The sequence below is a fragment of the Struthio camelus genome, chromosome 1 (assembly GCF_040807025.1).
Source record: "Struthio camelus isolate bStrCam1 chromosome 1, bStrCam1.hap1, whole genome shotgun sequence".
In the NCBI taxonomy this organism is placed as follows: Eukaryota; Metazoa; Chordata; class Aves; order Struthioniformes; family Struthionidae; genus Struthio; species Struthio camelus.
The window spans coordinates 8,779,149-8,806,017 of NC_090942.1; the positions used below are offsets into that span (position 1 = coordinate 8,779,149).

General features: G+C 39.4%; 1 protein-coding gene across 2 annotated transcripts in view; it reads right to left on the bottom strand.

Moving 5' to 3' along the window:
- Window positions 1-26,869, bottom strand: part of DMTF1 (cyclin D binding myb like transcription factor 1) — a 30,786-nt gene that overhangs the window by 1,874 nt on the left and 2,043 nt on the right. The window contains exons 2-16 of one of the 2 annotated variants that reach the window (XM_068919132.1): window positions 21,128-21,244; window positions 20,493-20,612; window positions 19,419-19,513; window positions 18,540-18,654; window positions 15,865-15,941; window positions 14,277-14,434; window positions 13,289-13,321; window positions 12,032-12,141; window positions 11,048-11,276; window positions 9,223-9,374; window positions 7,507-7,722; window positions 5,699-5,784; window positions 4,461-4,619; window positions 3,343-3,729; window positions 376-523 (exon numbers count right to left, since the gene is read on the bottom strand). In XM_068919132.1, coding sequence (XP_068775233.1) covers window positions 376-523; window positions 3,343-3,729; window positions 4,461-4,619; window positions 5,699-5,784; window positions 7,507-7,722; window positions 9,223-9,374; window positions 11,048-11,276; window positions 12,032-12,141; window positions 13,289-13,321; window positions 14,277-14,434; window positions 15,865-15,941; window positions 18,540-18,654; window positions 19,419-19,513; window positions 20,493-20,612; window positions 21,128-21,236 — 2,194 coding nt within the window. In that variant the 5' untranslated portion in view covers window positions 21,237-21,244. The remainder of the gene's footprint in view (window positions 1-375; window positions 524-3,342; window positions 3,730-4,460; window positions 4,620-5,698; window positions 5,785-7,506; window positions 7,723-9,222; window positions 9,375-11,047; window positions 11,277-12,031; window positions 12,142-13,288; window positions 13,322-14,276; window positions 14,435-15,864; window positions 15,942-18,539; window positions 18,655-19,418; window positions 19,514-20,492; window positions 20,613-21,127; window positions 21,245-26,869) is intronic. The other variant, XM_068919210.1, reaches the window with a different exon arrangement.

Genomic DNA, 26,869 nt, shown 5'->3' on the forward strand with positions numbered 1-26,869 from the left:
TTCTGATGCCTTTGGTCTTCTCTCAGATGAGAAACAAATTTAGTTCAAGCACCAGCCAGGAAGAAACGCACATTAAACAGAGTTACTCATTAGCCTGTGTATACCAATTCTAGGCTCAATGATAAGGGAAGCCGCTCAGTGACAACGCTGCTGCTGTTCTAACGCTTTTCCCGTGAGGTTAAGCTGCGTTCAGACTAATTTTCTTCTACTGAAGTAAGTGGGGTAACCAGCTTGCTTACAAAGTTTCACAGTAATTACATGGAAAGCAGTTTAAGAGAAAGCAAGGATCTATAAACTGGTGTCTACAGGAACTCAGAACTGCCACACTGAATTAATCCTGTCTCCAGCGTCAACTATATAAAAGGACCATCCTACCTGTTAGGGTTGTCAGGGGCAAGACTGATTCGCTGTCTATATCGTCCGATGTCTGGATGAAACCATGAGAAGAAGGAACAATAAGGACAGTCTCATCATCTATTGTAGGCTGATCAACTTGTTCTTCTATTGTTGGAGAACCCAGGTCCTGAACAATAGAAAACAGAAGGACAGGACATGAAAGGTACATTCTTGGTAGCACAGACAGGAAAACCTGCTTTGGCCAGCCATACTCCATAACAAGCAACAGACTGCCTGGATGAATTTTATTTCATTAAATTGACACGCCAACACCTGAGTTAGCTACCCTAGCACTGCTATGGCATGTTTCATCCTAGTGTAGGCAGCTAAAAAATGAGATGCCCTGAGAGCAGTATGAGGGCACATGGAGAGGAAAAGGAGAGGCGGCAGAGTGGTGATAAAACATTACTTTAAGTAAAATATTCTGTCTATAGAAAGTAATAATTAATCTTTTCCCTTACTTACTATTTAGATGATCTGACATACTGAACCAACACCTTTATAGTACTTACCAGCTCCACAATTGCTATAGCTTTAACCTGAACTTCATATATGAGTTTCACTACTCCTGCTTCTCTATTAAGTTTTAACTACTGGACCCGCAGCTCAAGAGACCAATTTTAATTGCTCTGCTTTGTCCTGTGAGTCACTGATATAGAGTGGCGCCGAACTTTTTAGCTGAACCTCACTAGGTCAGAAAATTAGCAACACGCTGATTCCCTCCAGGTTCAAGCTGTCAATGTCCCCGCTCTTCCACAGCTGCTGCTGCCTGCTCTTTCTAGGCTCTGGTAGTGCTGACACTGAAAAGGGAGTAACACATCTGGCTTACTCAGTGTCACAGCACACTCCTGTGGACTCCTGGCTCTGGGAACGCAGTGGAAAGACACCCTGGCTAATCCTGCCAAAACAGGCACAGATATTTGAATTCCAGTTTTTTTGTGTATAATGCTTATGGTTTGTTCATGCATCAGGAACCACCGATGCAGAACGCTAGCAACCGTAGCTGACAGGGTGAATGTAGCTGGATTTATCTCAGTTTTCAGAGGTAGGGGGAAGTGTTTTAGAGCGATAACAGCCCCCTGTGTTCAGGACAATCCTGAAGTTCCAGCCAGTTTCAGGAGAACTTGCTTACCTGTATATTTTCACAGTGTACTTTTTGTAAAGAAAGCTGCATGGTAACATTACCTTTCTCTGGTGCTGCTGAAGAGCAGGAATTCATTACCTGCGCTGCAACTCAGAGATTTAAACTTAGTCCAAGGGTGTACCCATTCATGCAAGGCACAGTACGCTCAACCAGAAAAAGCAGCTTTTCTGCAGAGAGCTCAGCTGGACCTGCCCACGATAAGCAGTGTGTCGCAAGGCTTGAAACTGGGGAAAGGAGGCACGAAAAACTAAAAAAGCCATTGTGGCAAATGGGCACCTCTCCCAGCCAGAAATAATCTGCAGCACGATTGCCTTCTTCCCACTACCCACACCCACAACGACAATACAATATTGACAAGTGCATAAAGATAACACTGACTTAGAGAGAGTAAAATTTAGAGAGGTTTTTTAGAGTAGCTTTTTACTTAGAATCACTCTGATAGTTCTTTCCTGAAATTTAAACGTGTCAAACTTGAATCCAACTAGAAGAATAAAGCAAATGAGAATTTCAAGTCCAGTTTGCTTTTTTGTACAGAAATAAATTTTAATACCTCTCTATACACTGTTAGCCATAAGTAACTTCTATCAAGTTCAATTAGAAACTGTGTTTATAGCACAAACGTACAGATTCCTGCTTGAGAAGCTGAAATTTTGAACTGAAAGCTGACGGGCTGCCTCAACCATCACAAATTTTATCACAATTGTGTAAACTACAAGACAAGAAAGAGGAAAATGGAAGAAGAATCCTCAGCTTTGGATGTATGCAGGATACAGACACTTCTGTAGTAGCAGACTGTTAAGGCATACAAAGATCCTCCTCTTAATAAGAGCACAATGAATATGCAGTGCCTCTCTATTTACCTTTGCAAAGACAAAGCCTAACAAAGTTCAAGCATATTAATAGCGTATTTTTTTTCCAGAGTGGTTTACAGCAACTGTAAAACGTATCATTTCGAGAAGAGGAGGGGACATCTGAATCTACTTCATCTCTTTTTGCAGTCTAACCTAACCCAGCTTTTAAGGAAAAGATATTTCACACCAAAGAGAGTGTCTTATTTTTAATGCTCCTATTTTCTTTGTCTTATTCATTACTATAGTTCCAGCAACTGTAAGACGGAGGAATTTAGTATAAACAATCCAAATGCCTGAATTAATGTGGATAACCTCGTATCTGCTACTGTAGTGCTGGAGCCGACGAAAACTGAGGCCAGAGAGAGCCATGGCTTATATGCTTTTCATTTCAATTTAACAAATATTTAACTGGTCTACTTTGCTTAATAAAAGTCCTCAAAAATGAAAGCTGGGATGCACCTAAAGACAGGTTATTAGATTCATAGAGCACGAGTGAAATACTGTACCTAACCTTCCTTGCTCTGTAAAGTACACATGTTGGGCAATTTTACACCAGGTTTAAAGCAACAGCGTCAAACAGTAATCAGATGAATTCCACTGTTAGGTGCCATTTCTACTCCCACAGCCACCTGATCACACAGATATATATTTTCCACAGTCAGCAGGCAATGCAGTCTGAGCAGTGAAGCAACTCCCCAGCTAGCGAGCGGCTTCAGATCAAGCCAAGTCTAAACTTTGTTCCAAATTAAAGCCCATCCCTTCCACACCCATATAACATTAATGAAATGGAAGGACAGAGCATCTGAACAAAACGCGCTTAGAGCTACGACATGCATTAAATCACTGACATATTCATATTAATAGCTGGACATGAAGGTTCAGAGAGACAATGAAATCATTCTCTCTCCATGCAGAGAAGAGGAAAATTTCAGGTATCACACACTTCCTTACCTCAGTGACATAAGTGCTGGTTAAATCAGTGTGAGAATCCTCCCCTTGTTTCAGGCTGGCCTCTGAAATCTCCTCTTCAGTTCTTACCATAACTCCATCCATGAGTTCATTGCTATTCCTGCCACTAAATTTGGAGGCATCATCTTCATTGTAGGCTGACTGCTCTTCATCACTCAGCTTGGACTGGTGGATATCATCTGGGAAACTATTTGCTTCTAAGGTATCGGGAGGATCTGTCAAGTCAGCTGACTGAATGTCTGAATCAACAGTAAGTTCTGCCTGAGTGACAGAGGAGGAGATATCTTCAGCAGCAACGGTGCGGATTATGACACTTGGCGTGTGGCACTGCACTGTGACATTGTCACCTGTATTTAACAAGTGTTCTGGCTGTAAGCAGTATTTGGAAAAAGAAAAAAAAAAAATCTCAGAGACTTTCCTCTAAGTATCTTAAATCTTTCAACAAAGAAAGCAACTGAATTCAATGAAGTCGTTATTAAGTGTAATTTAAAGGCTTACATACACAGTACAGCAGCCCAGATCATCTTTTGACCTTTCATGGAATTAAATAACGAATTTGAGGACTGGCTTTAACTGCTCTATAATTTACAAATAAATATGTACTGTGAAACAGAGGCTAACTGTTCAGATGAGGAGGACTGCCCTAGATTCAAAAGGTCAGAGCTTTCCTTTTCTGAATTTTGAACACATGTGTTATGCAATCTTCAATTTGCTTCCCTTTCCCTCCCTCCAACTGTCACTACTATACGAATTTTGTGAGGACCAACACACATTTGCGAGAGTAACGGGAAACAGCAGGAAAAAGTAGTATTTCGTTTTGCCAGGGCTAGCCAGTAGGTGGAGACATCACATTTAGCCAGAGTAAGAACTATCCAAGCTAACATGTTCCCAAGCAACACGAAGTTGCTTTTAAAAAATAATAGTAAAAAAAGAAATTCTCACTCTTCAGTGAGAATTCTAAGTGGTCAAAGTAACATTGTTATGACTTAAGAACCTTTTCACAACCCTAATATGTACAAGGTAAGCAGGGCCCTGCATTATTAACGTTACTTACACCCCACCCCAAATATACGTCTTTTTTTGCTGCTCAAAATACATACAGATAAGGCATGAACTATGATCTGCTCTGGGGAGGCTGGAGCGGCAGCAGCTGTTAGGGTCATGGTAGGACTAGTTGTCAGTGTTAAAGGAAGGCCTTGGCTTGAGCTTGTCTGTAGTAAGTATGTACCTGGCGTTCCAGTGGGCTGGAGATGGAAGGACTACAAAAGAGAATACAAGTTTAATACCCAAACGTACCGCCTTCCTGGGTCACAGTTAGCACTCACAACATGCTTATTTACAGGAAAATCTACAGCAAACTCCTTACATACACAACATTCACTAGCATAACTGTAAACCCCCTGGAAAAAACCCCAAATCCTACTGCACTGATTGCTGCACTAAACTCAAGAAGTAGAGAGAAACTCATTTACAGCTCTACGTTACCGAAACAAGTATTAAGGCTGAGTCATGCATGTTGTATAACAGCAGGTAAGAAAGTTAAAGGAAAAAATTACTGTTAAATTGCGAGAGGGAGGAAAAAAAAAAAAAAAAAAGCTTTTCTCAGCTCTTACAGAGGAACGACTTTACAGTGAAGTAAAAGCTGGTCACAACCACAACATTCCCATGAAATACAGTAACCGTTAACTCAGAGTTAAAATCAACTCTGGCTCGCCAGAGAGGGGAGGGCATGAAACAGATTCTGCTGAGCTCCAGTGATGCTCTTAGTGGAACCTGAACTGGGCCCAAAGGAAAGAATTAGACAGAAGATGCAGCAGGGAAAAGGGGAGGGAGAGGGAGAGAGAGAGTGAGCGCCCTATCTTCACGGCTGTTGTTCTCACTAAAAGACTGAAGGCCAGATATGCCACTCTTGCTAGTGAGTAAAGATAGGGCCCTAACAATCCAACATGCAACACTAAACCTACTATTAAGATGAAAGAGAGACTGTGCTATTAATTACAGTACAATGCAACTGAGGAGAATCTTTACTTAGTGGAATCTTGTTCTAGCTCTGTTATGTTAAATTTCAACCAAAGAGACAAAGAAAGCATACAGGAAAATTTCATCACGTTAAGACAGATTTAAAGCACTTAGCTGTAATTCGCATTTTACTCCACAGCCCTACACGTTTAGAAATAGACTTTGCTCTAAACTGTTAAGTTTTAGACCAGTTAATTCTCCCCTCTTTCAATCTCTGCATGAAGAAAAATTGGGCAGTGGGGAAAACACAGTTCCATAGACTAAGAAGTCGCTGTGCTTAAAAGTACACAGTGACAAATACCAGTTCTCTGTTACTTACTGGAAGAATCTCAAAAGTCTGCAGCGTTCCACTGTTTAGTGTTATTGTCTCAGAGTCAACAGTAGCAGCAGGGGAATCAGTTGAGGCTGCAAGAGGAGGGAGAACAGAAAAAGAACGTAGGTAAAGCAAAACGTTTCAGCCCATAACGTACTGTAATTGCTACACAGCAGGGTATTGTTACTTCCAGTAATAATAATAATAAGAAGAAAACTGGCAGCAATCCTAGTTACAAGGCTCTCTAATTTGTACCTAAGACACAACAGTATTTAAAGAAAGCATTCTTCAATCCAGATGAGCAAAAGAAAAAGTATAGTTTAACTGCCCAGGGACACAAGCAAATTTAAGTTAAAGAAGTAATTAGATCTCATGTGATCTAATTATTTAACATTTGGAATGAGATGTGAAAGAGATTCCAGTTAAACTATATCCTTTGACTCACGTATCACTTGTTTTAAACTAGTGTCAGGTTTAATGTTGCTGTGCTTCCTGCTGCCTTCTGTTTTTCTTTATTTTTGTTTTGTACTTTTTCTGCCCTCCAAAGCGTGTTCGCGACTGATGAAACACCAGGTGCCCCCCAAGATGTTTGCTTATACTCTGTGGTGCCGCTGCAGTGTATAAAAGCTCTAAATACTCTTACTACAGGTGTGTGATTACGTATTCACTGCTATTAATTCTAAAGGTAACTAAGAACAGCATTAAAGATGGTTTAAGTATCAGACATTTCAAGATCACAGCTCGTACCCCAGGCTTTAAAAGATATCAAAAAACCTCTTCAGAGCCATTATTATGATTTCTACTTACTCTTGGGGCGGGAAAAATCAGGAAGTTCCAGGAAGCTGGAGGTAAATTAATATTTTGCCTGGGATTATCCAATAATTCCATAAATACTGAAGGGGCAAGAAACCTAAGTGACCACAGTAGCACTGTAAGCACTGGAAACTTGGCAATCTCAGAATACGTTGCTTCAAAAGTAGAATAATTTTGGTATCTAAGAATACATAAGCTCTGATTTTGAGGGTTTTTTTTTTGTTTTTTTTTTATTGTAGTGGCACAGTCAAAGCTTCCCTCTGCAGACTCCCCTGGCATCCAGTAGCAGATAGCTGTGAAGTGTAGCCTCTCTCTTACCTAACCATTTACGTTCATAAAGCAGGAATTATGCATCTGAAACCTTGAGCCTTCTATAGGCTCAAGGTTAGCTATATGGTTATAGGTTATAGCTATAGGTTAGCTCTTATGGGATAGGGAAACAAAAGACGCAAAGTTCAATTTGATTACACAAACAGGAGTTCTTTAGGAAAGCAGACTGAAAAAAGGGAAAAGCATCCAGTAACTACGTGCTTGACAGGCAGACACAGAAGCAAGTGACGTTACAGAATAACCATTACAGGACTCAATTCCCACAAGACTAAGAGTTACAGAACGCCAGTAGATCTTGTCTGCTCACCAAAAACCTGTAGCTTTGACAAAGCTGGGTTGAAAGTATGAGACTACTGATGTATTACTACAGATAAAAAGGTTTGTGACTTAGTATTGCACGACATTCTAGTTAAGAAACATACCAGGTGAGATTAAGAAGGCACTTAATAATAGGCTAGCGTAACGTAATTACAAACAGAAGATTGTTTACCAGGCGCCTTTCTAGTCCGACTTTGGAAGAATCTGTTCGTGGCCTCTCTAACACTTTGTCATCAGCAAGACTGAAGCACTAACTTTTCCTAACAAAATTCACAAGTGACAAACAATGCAGAAGGGTAGGCAAAGCTTTAGGTTTCACTAAGGATAGTAATTCATGTCTTTCAACTACTTACAGACATGCGTAATCTGGACAGGAATTTGCAAAGCTGTCACAGGGCTTGGTGCGTTGCCTGCATTCTCCTCTAGGCGAGCCACTCGAATCTGAACATGCTGAACCCCCGAACTGGAATTAGTGTTTGGTAATCCACTTCCAGACTTGTTCTCCGAAAGCTGGTGCCCTGGATTGTTTTTTTGGTTCTCATGAAGTTGTTTAAGACCCTTTATTAGCACTGAGAGAAAGAATAATCATTCTAAACCATGCTGAAGAAGGGCATTTGAAACGCTAAGTGTGAGATTTATTCAAGACGAGAACAAAAAATAATCCTTCTGTATTTGGAACCCGAGCAATTAATTTATAGGTATTTCAAACAGAAATGCAGAGCACACATAAAACACATTTACTGTCAATTATCTGGGTGAACTTGATTTTCCTCAAGAAACCTAGACACTTTAGGATGCTTGGGAAAAATGGAAAGCTGATATAATTTTCAACATCTCTAAAAACACGTACAGTATCTTCCTAAGTTACAGTCAAGCCTCAGTATCACTAGTTACATAGTGTTGCAATCAGAAATAAAACCTCTAATCTCGCAAAAGATGGAAGCAGTTTTGTTGAAGAGGTTGAGAGAAGTGTAACTGGAAATAGGGAGCAAGAGACAGAATGAATCTCACGACGACTGCGCTGCAATTCTCCATCTGCTCATGAAGTGGCTGACGGCTCCAACAAAACCACCCACTTTTCACCATCACCACTGCGGTCCCATTGAGGGAGCAGTGTGTATACAAGGTTGCAAAAGCGCAGGCCTCTGCTCTTCTAGCATTCAATTCGGGGAACTGCTTAACATCTCCCACTCCTGACAGCATGGGCGTTTTGTCTGGGGAACGGGAGTAGATCCTGTTGATTCAGTGGTGTATTTCTATTATCAATTATTCGGCGGAAGAGCTCTCTGTTTATATCGTTTATACCGTACTGAGCCTAACAGGACTACTCTCTCAACTGCAGCCTCCAGGCATTACTAATACATAACCACCGCTGATGACCACAGCAGAAGCGTCCATTAAATTATAACTTTCATTATGACATACGACTCTTCTCTGGGCTCTTTTTTTCCTCTTCCCAAGACAGAGAAAAGAAGACTGAAGGAAAGGTCATGGAGACTGAAATACCCTTTGGCTCAGGCATTAGGCTTTCTGAGCCAGAAATGAGAACTATTAGAGAGATGTGAGGACGTTTATACTCCATTTCTTCCCCTCCTCTCCATTGTGCAGCCAGTGATAGAACTGGGTTCTGTCTACAAGTAAAAATCAGCACCTCAAACAGATTACATTTTAATATTTTAAAGGTAACGGATCTAACCTGAGGTGATATTGTTAGGCTGCAGATACATATCCTCTTCCAGCTGAAGAGGTCACTGCCCTCCATACCAAAGATCATCATCATCCGAGATCTGCCAGCTGAGCTGCTTATATACACGCTCTCACCTCAGCCAAAATGAGGGGAGTTGACAAAATCTGTTTCAGTTGTACTGTTGGCTTGTTTTGACTGAAACACCTAAGGACTGCTTGTAGGAGCAACTCAGCCAGCAGATCCAAGGGGCCAGTAACTTCCAGCAAGGGAGCAATGCCCTCTTTCGCCAGCAATGCTGTAGGTAGACAACAAAATGCAGCCTTATTCCTTTGACATTTGCGAAGGGGGCTTTCAGAAGGGAAACGCGCAACTAGTACGTTACCAGGGAATGAAACATCTTTGTGGTTTGCAATCTGTCTTTTAATGGTCCACCATTTACTCCGAAGCCACTGCGGTGAGCGGACGCTACTCCATCCTTCAGCTAGTAAATCCCAATTGATGTCATTTTCATCAGAAACTTCAAGTTCCGCTATCCTGACAGGATATAGAAAGCATTTATCTGTTAGAGACTACCCTCCAGACTGGAAAGGGTGTTGCACATTTCTGGTCTTGTCACAGTAGCAGAGGCAAAGTGGCATGCTACTGAGTAGTCCACCAGAGCTCATGATTCGACACAGGCTTCCAAGGCTCCACGCTGCCAGAGGTCAAGCAGAATCATAAACAACAGAAGATGGACTAGACCTGTTAGATCATCCAGTCCATCTCCTTGCCATGCAGGATTTATTCTTCTTATTACACATACATTAGGGCTTTGACTAGACTGCTGCTAAGCATTCCAAATGATGGTACTTGCAACTTATTTCTTTGAAAAACCATTCCCCAAACATCTCCAAGGCAGGAAATACTTCTTGAGATTCACGCTCAACTTTCACTTAATTAATTTCACGTTAAGATATTTAAGTTACTTCTGTTTTCTCCTAAATAACACTCATCCATCCTTAACATGGATTTTTGCCTCCTCTCAGAGGCTTCTTAGCCAAAGCAATAGCAACACAATATTAAACCGTTCCTCATAAATCAATCCCACCAGGCTCTCCAGGTCAGGGACAGGCTTCACACAATTTTGGCAGATGTCACGCGCACATTGGATCAGAATCTGTTTTAATTAGTTTTTGAATTGATAAATATCTCTGAATTGCCTCCAGCTCATCTGTACCTGGAGCATATGAAAGAGATGTGTGCAGTGAGAAGGGAAAAGATTTTTTGTGAAAGTTAAAAAAAAGTGCTCTCCACAAACCAAGCAATAGCACTGAATACTCTTGCTAGACTGAAAAAAATAAAAAAGCTACCGAAAAAAACCCTAATGGATGAGTTAAGGATAACTAGACAGACCAAAACAAATTCTATTTGCATAGAAAAATTAAGAATTATAACCAGCACATTCTGAAACAGACAATCAAGTTTCTCATTTTGATTTCAAGTCACACAGCTTCAGTAAATCAGTGAACAGTGCTCTGCAAATAATATTTAGATTCCCTATGTGTCTTGGCTTTTTATTCCCACCCAAAACTATCAATCCATAAAAATCCCCTGGCTAAAAAGTCTGAGTTAAAGGCATTCGAAACGGAAGGAGGACTGGAGAGATCAAAAGATTTCCCAAGAGTTACCGAGCTTTTCACTACCAGGTTGCTAGATCAAACGTAGCATCAAAGGTCCTGAAATCCAATCAGTGTTTGGTGGCCTACGCGAAATTAATTTGCAGTCTCAGTTTAGTTCTTTGTAGACAGATGTCTACATCACAGAAACCGCCACCACACTTGACCCTTGTTGGTCATCTCAGCAGAGAGGCCAAGGACTGAATGGGCAGGGAGACTGAACTACCCTCCAGTTTAGGGTTAAAGCGCATTGGTGGGGCAATGTGTGGGGAGCTTGCACGGTCGCTGCCTGTGCTGTACCTGTTCTGTGGAATAAAGAAGACTTCAGTCTCCAGGGCTTTCAATCTGACACCTTTCACGAGCACTAAAATTCACTAAAAAAACAAAAAACAAAAAATATGTTCAATAATAAATCTCTGGGAACTGTAAACACAGCAGTGATTTTCGGAGGGTTCTGGTTTTTAGTGTCTAAGAAACCAGCAAATGGGACCCCAGCGGAATCCTGCTAGCGTCACGTATTATGATCCTTCTAAAATAATTAAAATAACAAACCTCAATATCAGATTTATTTCATCTTCCTTGGTCCACTCAGTTCCCCCACTTTGTTTCCAGTTGAGATAGTTGAGCCACTTAGAGCGACACTGCTTTTCAGAGCGTGTTCCAACCCGTTCTGCTACGGCAGCCCACGATACACCTTGTGTGACAATGTCACCTGGTTCTGTGCTAGTTAGCTCATGCACTACTTCTGCTAGTCTTTTTTCTTCTTCTTCTGTCCACTTTCCTGAAAGAGAGAAAAGCTCTCCAAGTTAACCAACAGCAGATGCTACCCGCAGATCTGACCCGTAACGCGTGAACAGACATTTATCTTCGTTGCCAAACGCTTTATTCAAAATGAAAGTATTAACTTGTGCAGAAGATACAACCGTTTTAACTAACAATTTACATTATGTTCACCCTTGCTTAACAGATGCATCATGCTGTTGTTCTGCTGTCAAGTTCCTTCCTCTTCTCGATGAACAAATCCACACAGAACTTACTGGCCAAAATACTGACCAAAGTAAACTGGCCCAAGCTACCTCAGCTATATTATGTGAAGTAAATTAACCATGTAAAAGTTCAGTTTACTGTAATTACATCAGGTCTGACTAAATTTTTCTTTCATTGGAACACATACATTTCAAAATAAATAATACTTTACTCCTAAAGTGAAGCTGTCTCCTAACTGACACTTCCATAAACAGTATTTGTCTATTAGCATTCAATGCAAGAAGTAGTGCTTTTTAATCCATCTCAATAAAATATGTTCCAGTAGCATTATCATATGATGGATAACGGACTGCAAAATTAAACTGTGTTTTCTGATCTTTAAGAAAGGAAAATGACAAACCTCATACACATGCGTTTTAAAAACATTCCCAGATTTCACATCCTAAGTTGCTCAGTTCAGTCACACCTCTCTGAAAACACCACTGACAAAGGCAAAGGTGACACAGTTTTAACTAGAATAGCTATTACTGACACTAGCATTTACCTCACCTGTGTTGCAAGTGTCCTTCATCAATCTACATCGGTCTTTTACAGATGAAGCACTTCTCCCCAGTGCAGCTCCTATCGTGGCCCAATCATTACCATGCTTTATTCTCAGCCTAAATGAAAACAGGCTCATTAGCATTATATCCTTTATGAGATTACCAAAGAACCAATTACTCTCTAACAGAAACAGGACACGTGCAGTTTACAGGCTAAACGATAGAGGAGTCACTGTGATACTACAGTATGCTTAATGTATTTTCTGTTATCACTGCTGATTTTTCCATTCATTTCAGAAAGCCCTTTGGGCTGGCCAAGTCTCGGGATGTTCATTTCTAAAATGCGTATAACAACATATGTCTTGCAGGAGTGTTGTAAGGCTTAACTACTGTGTTAAATACAATAAAAAGATTTAGACAGAAATGTAACACCCATTCTACACAAGTTCCTCAAGGATTTTCAGGTGGTATACAGCTTACTTGAGAAACCAAAACAATGCTTGATGAAAACACAGGCATCCTACAATTCAAATGAAATAAAACACTGTACAATCATGTCCATAATACTATTATTTTCCTCCTACACATGATATAAGGTTCTTAACATATTGACTCATGATCTTTTTATTATGACACATCTGGAACAACAGGCATCTTGCAAGTCACACAAACTTCAGCTACACTGATAGCCAAACAAATCCATCAAAATAACATAATACACTGTTTTTTCTCCAGTCTAACACAATTTCTGCAAATGAGTCAAACCAGGAAAGCTGCAAGGGGACATAAAACTTGCAGCCCCTGCCTTGATCTGGCAGGTTCATAAGTGAAATCAAAGAGCCTTATCGGCGGCCTACAGATCTCTCATATTTCACAGGGGAAACGCTGCCCTTGACCTGCAACTCTTTAGAAATAGCCTTTGCTCAGGTTTTCTAAAGAAAGTGGGCTTCTGTTTTTCACAAACACATGAGCTTGACTGTGCTTGTAAAAACCTGAAGCATAGCTGGTTTCAATAGAAGGCTTGTTTAAAAGCTCTGTCGTATGTCGTTTAAGACCTGAATTCATACTATCATATAAAAAACTGATCAGAAAGTAATTTAATGTCTCTTCCGATTAATTTAAAATTACCACTATTTTCCGATAGTGGTAATTTCTCGAGTTTACCTGTGCCTTTTCAGTGATTTTGTATAACAAAACCTGTAAAAACTATCCAAGCTGTTAAACAGAACGTTGGTACCATGATCTAGTTAATAAAAAGACTTACTCTTTAAGCTTTTCAATTTCCTCAGGTGTATACCTAAGCAAAAGGTAAATAAAAATACACTATTTTATATAAAAAGCATACAGCACAAATATTTCTGTTTTATTAACCACAATGTACATATTTATTTACCATAAACAATTAAGGAACTTCAACTATACAAAAAAACTGACTGTATGCTTGCAAAGAACGCAAAGAACAAATTCTATTTTTCCTGTTAATGCATGTCGAAAGTCATCTGGTCTAAGGTTCTTCCTATTTTACCAGCAAGATTCCCCATCCTCCGTGAACTTGCTCCCTTGCTCCTAAGAACATGATTAGAATTTAGGAGATTACTCTCTTAAATAAACAACTCTTTTTTTCCCCTCCTACCTCAAGTTTGCAATCACCATAAGGCCGAATTTGCATTAAAAAAAAAAAATTAGCATTGAGATGACATTTTTAACCATCGAGAATCTTGAAAAACTATAACCCAATATCCTCATCACCATTTCTAGATGGCACCATACCCACTGCTTTACACATGGAGAAACCAAGGGCACAGAGATTAAGAGCAATTAGCTGAAGGTCACAGTTCTAGAAACAAACTAGACTTCAGCAGATAGCCAGGCTTTTCTCAAAACCTTCTAATCACATCAGAAACCCCTCTGCAAACTGCTTGCCTTAAAAGGCAAGCACAACTATTATCAGGGCTGATCAAGCCTTGATCCTGTGCTGAATCATAACAGATCAGTTCCTGTAGGCTATTAACCCTCGTTTAAGCAGCCTGGAGTTCTAGTGCTTCTCCAGAACTGCTGTCTTGCAATTCTGAATAAATGACATCACAGGCAGAGAAAGCCATTTCTTAGCAGAATTCACCAGAGGTCAGTTATGAGCGGGAAGAGCTAGGTCTGCTTGGCTAGAATCCTCTGTCTCGCACATAATGTGTCAAACATTAAATACATGCCCTACTCATACCAATAAAACCATGCAGCATTAGAGGTTGTCATACTTTCCCACATGGTTTCTGTCATCATACATGCGAAGAACTCTTCTATACACAGCAAAGAGAGGCCGATTCAAACCCCAAGCTATTGTCCGGTAGAAATCTTTTCTTTCATCTTTTGACATTTCAAATATAATTTCAGTGGCATCTTTTATTCCACGGGCCTAGAGGGAAGTATTTAAAAAAAATAATAAAAAAAAAATCTTAGATAGAATCTCCTAGAAATCAAGATGCAGAATATTTAACAACTGCAGTCCAGCACACCATTATGCAACTTTCTTTGCATTTCAAATACTACAATCCAAAATTTCAACTAATTTATGGTTTTAATTACATCGAATACAGAGCCCTGAACATTAAGTTCCTTACACTGAAGTCCAAGTATACACGGAAGCTCTAACTTCCATCCATGTTTACAAGCAATTTCAAAAGTGTACTTTGTGGTCAAAAGTTGAGTGAGATTTAAATATATTTACTTTGGTGTCATTAGCCTGGGGTTATACAATGGAAAGTTGTGAGACAGTTCTATATCAATGTATTACATAATTGCTTGCTCTTCAGGTGAAAACATTTTTTCCAGCTAAACGACTCTTCTGTTCTGATGGAAACCCAAAGCAAATTTGATTAAAAAAAAAAAAAAAAACACCGGAGTAAGTATAAAAGGAAAGCTTTAGTTTAATTTCAGCACAGTAAAAAGCACTACACTATTCAAAGCAGTAAAACTCCAAAAGACAAGAAAGCAGATAAATGGGAAAATGTGATAAATTTTGACAATTTCTGTACTAGTCAAGAGTCAGTAGTAACCTTAGAAAAGTTATCTAGCTAGCCTAATAAAGTCTATCTAGATTAAAAAAAAAAAGCACTATCCGTGCATGATTTTGTGGCAGAAATTCTAATACGCGTGCGGACAGGCATGTATGTTTCCACAACTAATGCTGACAATTTTGCATGTACACTAACGAAGGCTGAATTCGGGGCAGGTTTTTTTTTTTTTTTTTTTTTTTTTAAAGATGAAGGATGGTGAACCTGTAATATCCAGGCTGTATTTTCAGCTGTAAGCCTACTATATCAGAAGTAAATATGACTTGTGGGCATTTATCACTGTAAGCATGTTAAATGCATGCCTATTTCTGCACTAAACTCTGACACTGACACACAAAGGGGAAGAAAGCAGATACAGGAATCCTCTTAGTGTAGTGAACAAATGCAGGCATTAATACACTGGCAAAGGAGTTTGGAAGTTGCATTCAATTTTTTGCATGGAAAAGCGGCTCTACCCCCAACCTTCTTCTCCTGCCTTCACCACAAATTTTATGAGTGATGTATATTCAGGAAGAGAGTTTAAACCTCTTGAGCATCCTGGTGTGTAATTTTAGAATGGGTTATATCAGTACACAAATTAAGAGCAGTGTTACATCCAGTAGAATCTTAAATCCTTTGCGCGGTTACAATTATCTTATGAACAGGTAACGACTATTTGTACTATGAACTGTCCAGAATCACTTATTTGCACATTCTGGGAACAACTACAGAAAGTTTCTAGCAGGAGCTGCATAACCACTCCAACTGGCAGATAACGTACTCTAACGCATACCTTTAAATAACGTTCAATGTTACTCATCAAAATGTCAATTTCTTCCTTCGACCACATCCCTTGCTTCCACTTATGGCCTTAAAATAGAAATGACAAACTAATTACCACAGTGAAGGTCGGCAAAACGGAAGAAATCAGAAAACATGAACAACTTGTTATTGCAATTAACAAAGAAAAGGGAGTAGTAATTTTAGCTACTTAAACGAACTAGAATTAATTCAAAACAGATGCTATTTCAGAACCGATGAACAATTCTCCATAACTGCCAACTTCAAATATTTAAATAATGCGAGTCAGACCCCTCCTCAAAACCATCAGTTTTTTTTAAGGCAGAACACTAATTTCTCTATGTGCTGTCAAGCCACATTTTCAGGCTTTCTCTTCAGCCATAAAGACTAGAAAATTTCTCTTTACACTGACGGCCAAAATTTTCACGTGCTCAAAGGATTCCAGAAGCTGGGACTTAAGAAGTAAATGTGATTCATAAACGTTACCTGACAAATTAGCAACATGATGGAGTTCTCTTATACACCTTATCTTTTCCCAACCCTCAAGTGCAGCCTACTGTAAGTGCTTTTCACAGAGGTAACTGTTCTACCTAGTGTACGCCGACAAACTGGGCCCTCTCTTTCTCTCTCTTGTATTGGCAATAGTGCCCAGTGGTCACAGTCAAGAGAAAGACTGATGCTCAGTGTTTTATTTCCCAAAGAAAAGTGACAAATCAACAAAGACAAACCTTATGTTTCATCTCTGACTACGCCCTTAGTAACTTCAATGCTTTAAAGCTTTAACAGCTTTAAAAGCAAAAACAATCAACTTTTATTCAAAAAGAAAACCTGGGGTCTGAGACAATATTATTATAACCTGCTCGCGGATCTTGAAAAAAGGATTCCTATCAGCTGGAGACTACCATCAAAATGATGAGTTCTTGCCAACAAGTGCCACACTCCTAGCAACTGTAAAAGGAAATACATACTGGGATTCCTCCACAGCTGATCTCTGACAGAGCACAGACACCCCAAGAAAGGTGCAGTTAGTATGGTTTCTTATGTATTTTTCTAGGCATGTTTAAATGGAAAGGTCTTCCCAGTATTCATCTCTCAATTACAATCACTAGATTTAGCACTCTCATTCACTCACAACTGTAAATGCCACTCGTGGTTTATGATCACTTAATACGCCCATGAGATGACTGCAGAAGGAACACACACAGCGAGTTTCTAATATGTTTCAATAAGACACATACATCAAACAGGCCACCAATTCACATGCAAACAGTCATTTCTCTGCCAAGCCACCAGTGCGTGCTCCTTCAGGGACAGCTGAGAACGTGTAGCTCCCAACCAACAGACTGAAGCCCTTTGCCAGTGCCTTCCGAAAAGATTGTAACGTCCCTGCTGCCTCTCACCCTAAAGCAAGCCAGCTGCAGCAAAAGGGTTTCTCTCGCTTACTCTACCCTAGTTGCCTCAGTGCTGCAGTGCAAAGGGATGGATGTCTTTGCTGTTCTACTTCTCCCCCACTCCCTGGACTGAACAAAGGGCTTAGAAGCTCATACGAAGGATGGAGAAAACAGGGGGAAATTACTGCCTATTAAAAGCAACTGTGCACACTTGGCATCAGTGAGTGAAATGGACACACAAAATTGTTCAGCAACCTTCGTCTGCATTTCCCATATCCAATGCCCAGACCCTGCATGCCTCGCGAATTTTTTCACCGACAGCAGCACACTCGGTCCTCTGGAGTAGAACTGACTGGGCAAGAGAGAACTTGCTTCCGGACGGGAAAACCATTTTTTCCTCAAGCTTTCTAATTAAAAAGGGTCTTGTTTTGTACTGATCGAGAGAGATTTTCAGTTTTATTGTCCTTCAAAAACAGGTAAGGTCAGGATAAGAAAAACAGCTGAGAGACTGAGGAAACTGAAGAGACAAGAACTCTTCATTTGAAACCAAGCTGTTTCCACATGTTTAGAAAGGCACTCCACCTTCCCCTGGGAGGAAAAGAAAAAAAAAGCTTGACAATTCAGTGGCTACTACATGACTGCACAGATACACTTTGAAAGGGAGGAATGCTGAGGGGGTGGTAGTTTTAATAGTAGCAGTGATTATTTCAGTAGACTCTGGTCTGCATAATCCCAGCTCTTTCTGAGCCAACTCCACTGCAGAAACTGTTTAGCATGAATCACAAGAACAGCAGCTGGACTAATAAGCCCCATCTAGAGGAAAGATTCATTAATCTGAGCATAGATTCATTCTTTCACGGTGTGCTCCCCTCCAGTTGGACCTTCCTCGCACCCAACTAGATCAAAAGATCAAGACTGTTAGATCAAGTGGAGCAAAGGTAAAACTGTCTGCACCATCTGCGCAGACATATCAAGTATGACAGTTCTCCACCATGGCCACTGGAATCACTGTCACCACTGGAAATACTATGCCCCCCTCATTCTCTCCAAGCGTATCTGGAGTTCCAAATTTTGCCTTGCATACAAAATGTCACAGTGATGACAAGGACTTAACATATTAGATCTCTTACTAGTTTTAGATCCCGTCTCTTCAAATATTTTCACTAAAACAGCCAGACCAGAGATTACTTTATGCATCCTCCAAAATATTCTCTGAGGCATCTGGAACAGCTTACCTTTTAAGCAGTGTAGGAGAATTTCATTTTAAGTATCCTACCTTTATTTGTTAGGGAATCCTTATCTTCTTTGGTTGTGAACCAGGCTTGACTAACAGCTGACACTTCTTCATTGCCCATTGGGGAAATTTCATCCAGCTGTTCATTCTGAAGAATCTTGAAGAGACCATTAAACCTAATCAGTTTAGTCAGATCTTCAGTTCATTCTCACACCTTGCATTTCATATGAAGATATAATTTGAAGGAAAAGGAATCCATCACATCCAGTCACCTGGCTAACTGCTGAAAAACTGTCACTTTTATAGAAATGACATTACAAGTACATCCTCCTTTCTCGAAAGACATGAGTAAGATTTAGCATCTTAACACACAGATGTTCTGAGAATCAATCAGATAACGTTTGTTCATCCTGTTTAAAATAGAGTGAACACCAAGTGTCTCACTGACTTCAGCGGAAAGAGGACTGTGTTCAGTACCTCCAAGATAGAACTTGAAACAGAAAACCCACAAGAAGAACAGAAGGTAACTATTAGGACTGTTGACAAGGAAAAGCACATTTAGACCTGTTATAAAGCTTAACTTGTAATCAAAGAACTACAGAAATAACAGATAAACTTCTCCAATTTCTGTGCAGATCATTACAGAGCAAATAACGAGCCTTGGAGGGTTAACCTATTACTGTTTACTGTCTCACTCTTTGGGCAGGACATTACACTACAAATTGCCTCTTTCACTTAAAAAATGATTCAATTGCACTTTTATAGAACGATATTTACAAAAAGGACCTGTGTTCAAATACATCAGTTTCATACTAAAAATATTCACATTCATTTAAGGAGCCCTTTCTGTTTATTTCTCTTTTTGTAAAAATTCAAATAAAACTATATGTCAAATAGGTCAGTTCTGAAGTTTTATTGTACCTGAATCTGAGTAACAGTTCCTTCATTAATCTCATCTTCAGCTACCTCAGTGGTAGCAGTCATGGTCACCTCAAAGCTCTGATCATTTTCTGAAACTTCAAAATGGGTAAGTTAGTTGTATACCTTACTCTTAGAACATTTGTTATGAATGGCATAGGTTTTATAAATTGCTGTCTTTGCAGTGAAAATCCTTAGAGTGATCTTGCTTGGTGTTTGTTTATTGACATGGTAGAATCACCAGCTGATTACCAATAGTTGCTCTTCATAACAGTTTACGTAAGTTTTAAAACATCTTTACTTTTGACTAAGAGCTAATGTGAAATACGCAACAACAAAAAAAAAGACTCTTAGTTGATGCCAACAGTACTGTATTAAACGCTGCTTTTCTAGCCCTATTTTCATTATTCTCCAATTATTAAACTTTCAAACCTTTTGGCAGCATTCTCATTCCCTCTTTTTTTTCTTTTCCAACCTCAATATGTAATTCCTTTACTTCTAAAGAGTTTCTGTTAGCTTCCACCAAATAAACAGCCACTCTAGGTGTTGTAAGTAGATATTTTAACTTGCTAGATCTGTTTGAGAAACTATACTGAGCCATACATAATATTCAGTGAACTTCCTAAATCTCAATTTCACCACTCAGCCTACCCTTGGTACTACAGCAATCCATACCTTAAAAAGACCATGTGTTTGCAACAGAGATATGTTTTTTCCTCAGTATTTTAAAACATGGAACTATACTGTTTGATCATTAAAAAATTAATCTCACAAGCTCTTTGCAAGAGTACAGCATTTACTTTTTTGCTCGTTCGCCTAGCTTTCAACTTGCACAGAGCACCTTTGCCTGCAGACCTTTCTTTGAGACAGGTTTATTTCACCAGCATTGCACAGAAATAGATTGCTGCAAAAACATTTAAGGCTCATGAGAGATAAGAGGTGCTGCATAAATTTAAGGTACCAACAAAATTTTAAAATAAAACATGCAAAATACTGAATGTGATCAAAAGACCCCACTTTTCACCTTTACCAACAAAAACATTTGCTTCAAGAGCACGCAGACTTACAACAACTTACTTGGAACTGCAACAACAGAAATGCATGGAGTGGAGTCATCAAGACTCTGATCATCCTCTGACAAGCAAAGCCTCTTGTGTGGAGGTTCAGCGCTGTCTTCAGAGTCTATTTCTTCAGCTTCTAAAAACAAGAACATCTGCAGGTCACTTTCTGTTAACAAAGAGGAGCTCTTGAAATAAATCTAGCAACAATGACCATAACAAAAGGCAGAAGCAAAAGCGATAGGCTGGTTCAGGGCTTTACTACTGCTCGGGACCTAAGCATAAATTATGGACAGTAACAGTTCATGTGCTTTCTTCAAGGTATATATATTAAAAAAAAAAAACCTCATAGAAAACATAAATGCTACCCCCAATCCACTAACCTTTCCAACTTATCTCTCTGCCATGTCAACAAATACCTTAAGTCTGCACAAACTTGGGTATGTGCTCAGTTCTAAGAGCCCATTTCCACTGAAGTATATCAGGATAGCGATATCCTTAAAGCTAGGCAGGTACAGAATAAACCCCAGCTCAAAAAGCAGATCGAATCCAAATATTTCATCTAATTTGGAGAGAAGCAGCAGAGACAAGGAAGTACAATAGCTGGATCACTGAAAAGAGATGAAAAAAATGATACGAAATACAACTGTGTACCATTTTGAGGGCAATGAAGTATAAGGTTCCCTTCAGTGTCCTGGGTCAAAGTCACAGAGTTCACGGTTTCTACTGTCACTGTGTCAGACTCTTCTTCAACTGTGCTCATACTCAAACCTGAAAGAGTAATACACAAATTATTTTCCTTAGTCAGGCTGCCACTCTGATTGTCCATAATGCTGTTTCCTTTATCTCAAACAATGAGTATAAACTCTCAAACAGATTGATGAATCTCTATTCCGCTCTTTCCCATCAGCAATTCCAGCGCTTAAGAAGTTTAGCCGCCATTACTTTTCCTGCATACTTACGCATCACGTAGAGTAACGTCAAATAGTATCAAAGGTACTTCTCCAGCCAAAAATAGTACCTAAAGGCCCCCATATAAGAGCATTTGCCATCTTCATGGGGCAGAAGTCACCCAAGAGTATGGAAAGGATCTTTTGTAAGTAAATTCAAGCCAACTATTACAAGTTGAGAGTATAAAAAGAAAGGACCTTGTGGGTGATGCAATAAATTTTCCAGCCTGCATAGATTATTTCTTGCAGTACATTTTGTACTGCTTTGTCCAATTTTAGCATTTCAGCAATTAGGCTTCCAGTGGACTCCCGTTAAGAGACTCGCTGTGCCAAGTAGTTCAGGAGGACAGCATCGGGATCAGCCAAGGCTGGCAGATAAAAAACGGTTGCAGGTAGTGAGAGATCACTGTACGCTCCAACACATTTGCCTGTCAGTCAGAATGTATTTCTAGTCGTTGGAATTCACCCTATTGCTTCTCTTTATGCCCCTTAAGTTATCTCTGCCGTCTTACCCGTTGGACCCTCTTCACACCGCAGGCTTCGGTCGTTGCTTTTCCTAATTAAATATGTTCTTATGTATAAACAACTGCTTCTGCTGCATTTCTCCATTCACTCCCTCTTTATCCCACACTTGAGTGCCTCAAATTAATGCTCTAGCTGCAGATGCATAAAATTACTACCGAGAGACATAGCAGCATCCCTCATACACAATACAGTCTGAAACAGGCTGCACAATTTTACACTGACTGCTGCACCTATGTAAATACTGTAAGCACGTTATTAATGTGCTGCTCTTGTCTCTTATTACTGATTCTCTACTCTGTGCTTAATCTTCTGCTTTACATTATTTTTACAAACTTATGCTATGATTCTGTCAGTGTTTCTAAATTCTCTAAATCTTCTCATATTATTTGTCTCTTTAGTATTTGTAAGACTTCTCATTCGATAATTTTCCCATTATATAACCTTCTAAAGCCAGTCAGGACTGAGAAATATTTTTGTAATGTTATCCTGTTCATAGCTGCACTGTTTATGGATTGCTAAATTTCAAAGTTTTCTTCTTCTTCTTCCTGTATAATTAACCTGCAAACGCTATTTTTTTTTAACCATTGAAATAACACGAGCAACAGAAAAGCTGAGTGCAAGCAGTCACCAGTATAAAAAATTACTTGGAAAATAAGTTAACTGAGGTAAGCAGTATACACCACGGTCAGTGAGCTAGTGCAACGTTTCTAATTATCTCACTTCCACCATACAAACACTATGAAGAAACCCAAAGCATTACTCGATCATTAGAATTTCGATTTTAACTAGCAACGTTACTAATTTTGAAAAACGGTCTGAATCCCTCAAACACAAAGAACGTAAGTTTTGCTGCGGCAGAGGATAAATGAAATCACATCTATCTAAATTATTCAGAAGCTTTGCAAAGATCTCATGACTTCTGAGCACTCGGGTTTGGTGGGTCTGCCTGTGGCAGAGCTTTGTAAGAAGAAAATATCACCTAGAAAGTATCACCTATTTCTCCTTTAAATTCTTCCTAGTCTTTTTCTGTGGTTTTTGATACATCAATAATAGAAAAAAAATTTATAACTTTTATTTTAAAGTCAAGGTATTACCATCAACAATTTTAACTTGTAGCTCAAAAAATCATGGATAAGAGCTTTTAAGAATCACAACTATATTATAATCTTCCATGTAGCAGGTAGGGATATCCATATGCCCATCCATTCACACAGGGAATTTAAAACCCCTGTTTTAAATCACATGTGTAATGTTAACAATACTGCCTTGGCAGGAAATGATTTCATTTCTAATTAGCAAATGTGTTCTTTGCTATCGAGGATTCCTAGCAAGAGCAGTATTTTCTTGGTAAGATAAAGACTACTGACAGTCTTTCAATAAAATTACTTATCATCTCTCAAGCCTGATGAAGCTTTGAGCTTTCGTTGAGCGCATACAGTGACTCATTCCTATAATGAAGTGATATGACCCTTCTGAATATGTCAACAATTGCAGATCATGTTAACATCTTAAATCACAGGGTCCTCAAACTTACTTTAATCATCTGTCATCAGTAACAGTTCCTTGCCACATGCAAGTGTCGGAGGAAACGACCTTCTTGTGATTCATCTGCTCACGAGCTTTAGAGCCTCTGCCCTATCTATTCTTTACTAGTAACACTTTCCTACTATCCTTCACTAGTATCTGCTGCATGACTATAGTACTGATTTTAAAGAAGCAGAAGAGGCATCCTTAACTTTCTCTAAAGGGGAAGAAAAACTTAAACCATTATAGTTACATGAGCAGACTGCAATTTCTTCAACCTAATTCTGAGCTGTTCAATTCTGAGCTGTTTAATTTTTTGGGAGTTACCAAATTGGACAGTTCTGGAGGACAAACAGAAATAGAAAAGATTCTCCTCTTCAGGTTTTTCACATGCACTTTCTGGATAACTTTTATTGTGAGGAACATGCAGTGAATTCCCAGCAAAGTTACTTGAAATGCCAGGGATTATTCCTCTTTAATTATATACGAACAGCTGTTGATAAAACTTTTTTCTCTCACAATATCCTGAAAGCACCTATGTTATCTCTTACCACTATGAAAGCTTGAAAGACATGAGATTTACTTTCATAAAGCAAGTTATGTCAATCACAAACTTCAGCTAAAGCATATTTTTACCTGTCTAGAAGCAGAGGAAACTATAGTACCTTCAACAGCAGAAGATGCAGAACATGCAGAACAGCATTCTTTCTTTTATGGAAAGAATCCTGAAAACTGAAAGACAGATAAAACTGACAGGACGATAACAAAGTTGGACATTTCTTTCATCAGTTACTCGGGACTTGTTGAGAATTAGAGGAACGTGCTTACAGGAGTAGGTTTCCAAGTCAAAACCACAGAGTAATTGGGCTTATCTGTTTTGTATTCTCTCCCTCGCTGGTTCTCCATGTTAAGAGAGAGATGGATACAGCACAGGAAGGGTCCATACTTCCAAACCTGAACTGTCCATGGAAGAGAAAAAAAAAGAGATATGCCATGCTCAGCGCATAGCTGCTACACCGTCACTTCCGTACAAAAGCGGCTATAACAGGACTCTAAATTATGTGATAATAAAAGGCAGCGCATCCAACAACCGCGCTGATCCTTCTGATCAAGTGAAAAATCTCTACAGACGCCTGCTTGAGATCACAGCTACTCCTTCTAAAGCGCCAAAAACTGTGCACGGCACATTCTCCAAGGAACGGAGTTTTCCAAAGAAGGAAGCACTCCTCAGTGTGACTCCTGGACTGAGCAGGATTTCGTAACTTTTTGCCAACCTCCCAAGAACAGTTTATCCCAATGCTGAGATGAAGTAACAGATAAGAGCCAACACTAAGTGCAGGCTCTCCAAAAAAGACAACTTTGCTCTATGCCAGACATTTGAGACTTAGCATATTTTAAGTTTTCTGAGTTAAGGTAATAATCACGACCAAGCCTCGACAAAAACTGAACAAGAGCCAAGTCCTTGACTTCAGTGGAAAAATTTCCATCAACTTTTAACGGGTGTGGAGCGGACCTGAGTCGAAAACTCTGACTGCAAAATACAAGAAGAGCCAGGTCAAAGCCAAATGCATATTTTGGACATTACTTTTTACTCGTTAAACTACAAAAATATAAGGAAAACAGAGAAACACAGAAACTTACTCTTTCAAGACACAGAGACTGGGACAAGAGCCCTAACCCATGAAGAGATGAATTAGTGACTGAATGGTGAGAGCAAAGGAAAAAAAATATCTCGAATTACTGTTGTGGTTACTTCTGCTTGACTATGAAACAATCTCCAGATCCTATGAAGATTGCTGCTTTCCACTTGAGTAACGATGGAACTACCACGTACGATGGAGAACCATCATAGACGATACGTAACGGAGTCGCCTGAAGCTTAGCGCGAGCGCAGCGAAGAATGCAAAGTGCTGCCGCAGGAGACAACACCCTCTAACGCAGGCTTCTTCGAGACTGACTGCAGGGACACTGTACTTGCTGGATGTCCTTGATTTATCACGGGATGACAGCCGAAGCCACGCTAAACGATGCTGTACCACTGCAAAGGTCTTTCCGTACGTGCCATGCAAGTCCCATTTATTACAAACACCTGCACGTTCACCACCCATCCGCTACTGAAGAAGTTACCTACACAAACTAAACGTTGGCCTTTAGCTCTTAATTATTGAAAGTTACGATATGAATAGTCTCTCCTTTGCCAAAATGTCACCTTCTCATGAATTCACTGAAAATAAGTGTTTGTTTTTGAAAATGTATTGTTTTCTGTTTGAAACAAAAAGGTTACTCCTTTCATTCTAAATACAAGCCCCAAAACATTTCTAGTCCTAGACGCAAACACAGGCTCTAGAAATACAAGCCTACTACTAACGACGTTACAATCTGAAGGAGAGCGTTAGCTTGTGGGGGAAGGGAACTCGCTGCTGGATGCACTGTGGATGCGTATTACAAAAATGCAGTAAAGACTGCATGTCAGTAGCTTGAAAAATTATGTACATTTAATATGGACTTCTTGCATTGCTAAATTTTTGGGTGTATTTACCAACTTAGCCAGATCCAACTTTTTCAAAGAGTTAATTACAATTTTAGAGAGGTTTCTGCGCGCAACCTAACAGATATTGAAATATTTTGCCCACGAGTATCATCAATATGCAATTCCAATATACATTTTCCAGCTATCCACCAAAGCCCCATAATATAGCAGTTCTTATCTGTTTTGGGAAACATGCAGCAGACTGAGGCAAAAAACAACAAAGTTGTTTTTACACTAAGCTACAAAAAAAAGGAACATTTTCATATAAAATTCTTCCAAATCTAAATCACAGGAGGATGAGCTCAAATGTTCTGTGGGCTGCAAGAGATTAAATAGCAGTTCTATACACTAAGAAATATTAGTTTTCCCCTTGCAAGTAGAATTCTATCATAATTCCTAGTTATTAACAGAACGTCTTGTCTAGTCTTCTGTGGACTGCTTTAAATCTTTTAAAATTTCTACACGCAACTGTACTAAAGGTTGTGTTCCCCGCACTTGGCAGAAAGTTGAAGTGCACTTCACTAGATTCTGTAAAAAGCAAAAACTGAAGTTTATCGAAGGCTACCAGCTATTAAAACAGGAAAAATCTCAGCGGAAGCACTGGGATTTCACCGCATTTTTTCCAAGACTAACACAATGGAAACAAGGTGATTACATGACCTCATACACCTTGTAATTGAAGAAGCCCAAAATGTTTAGTGTATTCCATACCTCATTTCTTCAAGTCAACACTTAAGCCAAAATCAGGAGTTTTTAACAACTCAGTGCCAACTGGCTTATGTTATTATTTAACAAAACACCTTCTTGCCACATCAGGTGAGTTTGATTCAAATCTAAAAATCATCACAAAGGAATTGTCTTGAACAC